The sequence below is a fragment of the Morone saxatilis genome, unplaced genomic scaffold, assembly GCF_004916995.1.
Source record: "Morone saxatilis isolate NCDOM2014 unplaced genomic scaffold, NCSU_SB_2.0 Contig9, whole genome shotgun sequence".
Lineage (NCBI taxonomy): Eukaryota > Metazoa > Chordata > Actinopteri > Moronidae > Morone > Morone saxatilis.
Genome location: NW_023340268.1, coordinates 13,659,985 through 13,665,110, shown reverse-complemented (window position 1 = coordinate 13,665,110; position 5,126 = coordinate 13,659,985). Strand labels below are relative to the sequence as shown.

General features: G+C 39.0%; 1 protein-coding gene across 1 annotated transcript in view; it reads left to right on the top strand.

Moving 5' to 3' along the window:
• The window catches only part of cdk6 (cyclin-dependent kinase 6), a gene marked incomplete at its 5' end in the record, with an annotated part of 32,964 nt that overhangs the window by 13,804 nt on the left and 14,034 nt on the right, over positions 1-5,126 (top strand). The window contains 1 exon segment of the mRNA XM_035681332.1: positions 1,878-1,987. Coding sequence (XP_035537225.1) covers positions 1,878-1,987 — 110 coding nt within the window.

The following is a 5,126-nucleotide window of genomic DNA, read 5'->3' as shown; positions in this document are numbered from 1 at the left end:
ACACAAAAGAAGTGATATGAGAAAGAATAAGAGTTTCAACCCCAACGAACCTTGGAGTTTAGGGGGAGTTCAACCTGATACCAGTCCACGGCTCTTTTGTAGGGGTAGGGGGTGCATTGGGAGTGTTTTCGGGGCTTTCCCTACTGTAACTTTAACAATTGGCGGCGTGTGTTGCCTGCGGTAGGTAGGCTATGACTACATTAAGTTGTTGAGTGTGGATGGTTGAGGGTTTGCAGCTGCACTAGCACAGTGGTGTTTTCACACACACACAGCCGATGACTCACAAAGACACTCAACACATACACACCACACAACACACACACAGCGCAACACACACACACACATGTAGCTGGGATATTACATCCAACTGACACACAGAGAATTTGTTAGTTTTTTTTCGTTTCTTTAGTTTTTTTGGTTTCGTTTATTGGGTGGAAGGCTAACGGTTGCTCTGGAAATTAAACGAGAGCACCAAGTTTGTGCTTGGAGATATGTCGTCAGGGATAGGGGGATAATTTGAAACCGATAATGGTTGTTGCGTAGTCGTTAGTGTCGTGCAGTGGTTATAATCTGTGCGTTGTGCTATTAAAGCATCAGGTGTCGTGCTAGGAGGTCTGCTAGTTGATGCATTAGACTATGTATAGGAGTACTGGTTGTGGGTTGGTTATATTATCTATGATGTCGTTCTGTGCGGTCTCGTGATATCTACTTTTTTTCATTCGCACACGATCGACGTCTGCCACTTTTGTATTCCTAGGCTAGAGACCACTGATTGCTATAGTTATGTGGAGGTTGTATAGGATGTATTCATAGTTTCTAAGTCATATTTACTTTTAAATTTTGTTTTAACTGTACTAGTATCAATGTGCAGTCTATTTGTCATGTATATATATGCTATATTCTGGTTTGCTACTGTATGGGACTTTATTTATGTGTTTTTGTTCTTGATTGAATATTGATTTTCGGTTTGATCTTAGCTTGGATAACATTGTGAATAATAAATTTGTAGTAATATTATTTATTAGGTTTAGGAGTGGTATGATGACTCGTTTTGATCATTAATAAATTCTTCATATGATTTAACTTGCAAGGACCGAGCTTCGGTATTATATTTGTAGTTGTAATAATGATTGTAACATTTATTGCAGCTTTTTAATGAAGTAAGCTAAGGTATGATGGAGAGAGGAACTATGGACATATATAAACTTTAATTATATTATATATATGCTTATTATATTATATTTATATATATATATATATAATATATTATATAATAATACACACCACACACAACAACACACACACAAACACACACACACACAGACACACCACACAACACACCACACACAAACACCACAACTACATCATACATAATACATACATAGCATACATAAAATACATACATCTACATACATACATAATCATAAACACATAATATCAAAATACAACTACATAATAACACAACATACACACACACACACATACATACATACATAACAACTAACACACACACACACACACCAACATACACATACAATAAATACATAATGTTAACAGTATTGGGTGTCCTGGTGGATTGCTTGTGGAAAGACGTGAAGTGGGTACAACAAATACAGGGAGCAGGGAGATGCCGTGGCTCTGAGATATGGATTTCATGTCTTACGTAAGCCTGAGATGGGGGCAGAGATAGTATTAACCTGTGTGTGTGTGTGTGTGTGTGTGTGTGTGTGAGAGAGAGTGCGTGTGAGCCCCCACCCCCTAGATGGTGACATTTACTCAGCGCTGGCAGGTAAAACTGCATGCAAGAAATTGATTTGTGTCCATGCGTCTTTGTATGTTTAACCTTTATTTTCGGACTGGATTTTTGTGTGTTGTAGGTGGTGACACTGTGGTACAGAGCCCCAGAGGTGCTGCTCCAGTCCAGTTACGCCACGCCAGTTGACCTGTGGAGTGTTGGCTGCATCTTCGCTGAGATGTTCAGGAGAAGGTGAGAGGTGCAGAGAACACAGAGCCAATATAGGATCTGAAAATAGAGGGGAAAAAACACCATTATTCTAGCCTGATGATAAGACTTATTATTTTGGTCTAACAAACCAGTAGTTGGTGACATATCCAGTTTCAGTTAAGACGGATACTGCAGTAGCATTTTCTAAGAGTTTTAGCCCTGATTTTGGGACAGATGCTTTTCTTTGTACAAAATACAAAAAGTTTATCTTTATGGATTATATTGATGCCGAATTGACATGAAGACTATTGACAAATGACTCACTTTAACTTGTGTTTCTACAGCTACGTTTTGTAAGCAATTGTTAAAATGGAATATTTCTTAAAGGGAGTGTGGCGCAGGGAGCATTTAGTTTAATTCAAACCACCAATATGTTTGATTAATGGTTTAATGAAGTGTGTATTTATTACTGACACTGACTGATCAGACTAATCATCAGCTAATTGTACTCCATTTCTAACCGCAATATGCTGTAAATGCTTGCCCTTGGTGCATGTTTTTAAAGTACTTGCTAATTAAGCATGATGTGCTTGTTTTGAATGGTGTTATAATGACTCCTGATAAACACAGTTTGGAGACTCAGGATTACTCCTTGTGAAAGATGTTGTAGTGCGTGATCCCCCGTTGATGATCAGTCACGTAGTATAAAAACCAAAACTACAAAACTTCTGACTACAAGACAGATAGTTGTGTAGTGTGAACAGTGTACAGATCTGACATCTTTGAAAGTCGTGTAGTGTGAACAGTGTACAGATCTGACATCTTTGAAAGTCATGTAGTGTGACCAAGGCTTAAGATGACTTGCAACAACATGCATAATCTGGTACAGTACAATGATGAATGTTCATTCTTAATCCCGCCTACTAAAGCTCAGCTCTGATTGGCTCATTTGTTTTTCCAACCTTGGAAACATCCGTCAGTGAGCTCAACAGCAGACCTGTCTGAATCACTGAAAACATTAGAAATGTGACTCGCAATTAGGTCTGGAAGACTCCCATTATTCACACATCATTATTTTATAATTCTCATCATTCCCTCATTCAGGCACTGTTGCATCCTCCTCCTTCGCTGTACTGATTCGACATTAAAAGCACACTAAACACTTACACCCCAGCACTTGACAATTGACTCATGGTGTATCACGTTAGCACGTAAACGGTCACACGCTCACTGACCTGCATCAGCATAATATCTTTGCTAGATACAAGCTGGCCTCTCATTTTCAAAATTGATTTTACTGCGTTTTTGTGCAGTTTTATGTATACAATGTTTTTGTCGTCATCCCAGTATGAATTGTATTATTGAACTGACATTGCATTGTGTGTATCACCGGTCAGGCTATTATATGGCTTATAAGAGCCATTTGAGGTCATGAAGTGGGAAACTAACCCCTTTTACTCATGGTTTTACCACATTTACTGTTAAGACGAGCGATGATGATCAATGACCTGCAGGGATACACACATACTGTATACAGACATTCACATGCTCATATCCTTGTGACTAGGTCTCCTTATGGAGCCAGTCTCATTAAAACCCATCTGCCATCTCTTCTTTCCTATCAAGTGGTTTAACCATCAGCTTTAATACTGCTACACAGTATTTAATTGTAAAGAGATGTTCCAGTTCTATGGTTAATCGTCACCTGAATGATTGAAAGTGAAATAATTCCAGAGATGAGAATTTTCCATTTCTGTGCGCTACCTGTTTACTTTCAGCCGTCGCTACAGAATCCGTTTATTTGAGCATTTCTCAAACTTGTCAGCCTTTCCTCAAATGACACCTGTCAGATGCGTTGTGAGCAATTGCATTTCGGTTGGCTTATCAAACCATTACAGTAATGACAGGCTGCCTGCTGTGGTTGCAGCAAGCAAGTCAAGATTCTGCTTCTTGGTATAGGTATTTGTCAGTTTGTGGTCTAACGAACTTCACACACTGGAGAGCCAAGCTAATAACGGACCATTTTTCTTAACTGCCTGCCCATCGAAGGAAAAAAAGACACTTCCAGGGCATAAGGAAATATTTTTATCGTGATGGCATCATCTAATATTAATATTTATGTGCCGTAGTATGTAAAGAACTGTGTCTTGACATTGACCGTGAACTTTGGTCTAGGCAGCCTGTGGTGGTGTGCTTTGGAGTAGATAAGAACAGTCATTCTGAGGTAGGGCAGAGTGCCAGGAGGAGCAGCCCTGCCTGTAATTTATGCTTCCTTCCCCAACCGTCCTCACACCCCACCATGCACAGCCACACACAACGACCCGCGCTCTGCACGTGGTCCTCTATGGGTATATATCTCTAGTGGCAAAGGGTGACACAGGGTGAAGAGGCTGTCTCAGTCGTGGTATACAGGCGGACGACAAATGAAGGAGTGGAGAAACATAATGAGGGAAGACGCTACCATACAGGGACGAAGGGGTCTCCAAATGGTTTCTTTGTGTATCATATGCTATGTTCAAGCTTCATTTGATGACCTACTATAAAAATGGGGACACGTGACACTTTTTTCATAGTGCCAGACAAGATTTATACGTAAAAATGTTTTCACATACATTAAGACGGGCTAACGGAGGGGAGGGTGAAAGACAAGGGGCTGCTTTGATATTCCTGCTTTTCAGAACCAAGACCATTGATAATCAACTATGGTCATATTGGACTCCCATGTGAGTCTATACTGGCACAACTGCAAATCTTCAATGAAATGAATTCCCCAGTTCATAAACAATTCAGACAATACGTTTATATTATATATTATCTGGCTTCGTAAACATCCAAGTCGACAATTTGGAACCAAACCTCATCTGGATCTAAAACTGTTTGCACTATGTTAAATCTTTTATTTATGGAAATTTCACATCTGCCTTTACATCTCACTAAGGGTACAGCTAATGACTTATTTAATACAGATTAATCGGCTCAATATTTTCTTAATAATTCGTTTTTATTGTCTAATGGTCAGGATATTTCTCTTAAGTTAAAGCATCAAAATTTGTTCATCCATACAATACAACAGGACAAAGAAACACTAAAATGAGTGGGGATTTATATTTTTGAAAATATTATCAAATTTTTAGTCATTCATTCCTAAATCGACTAACATTTCAGCTGTTTTCTTTACATA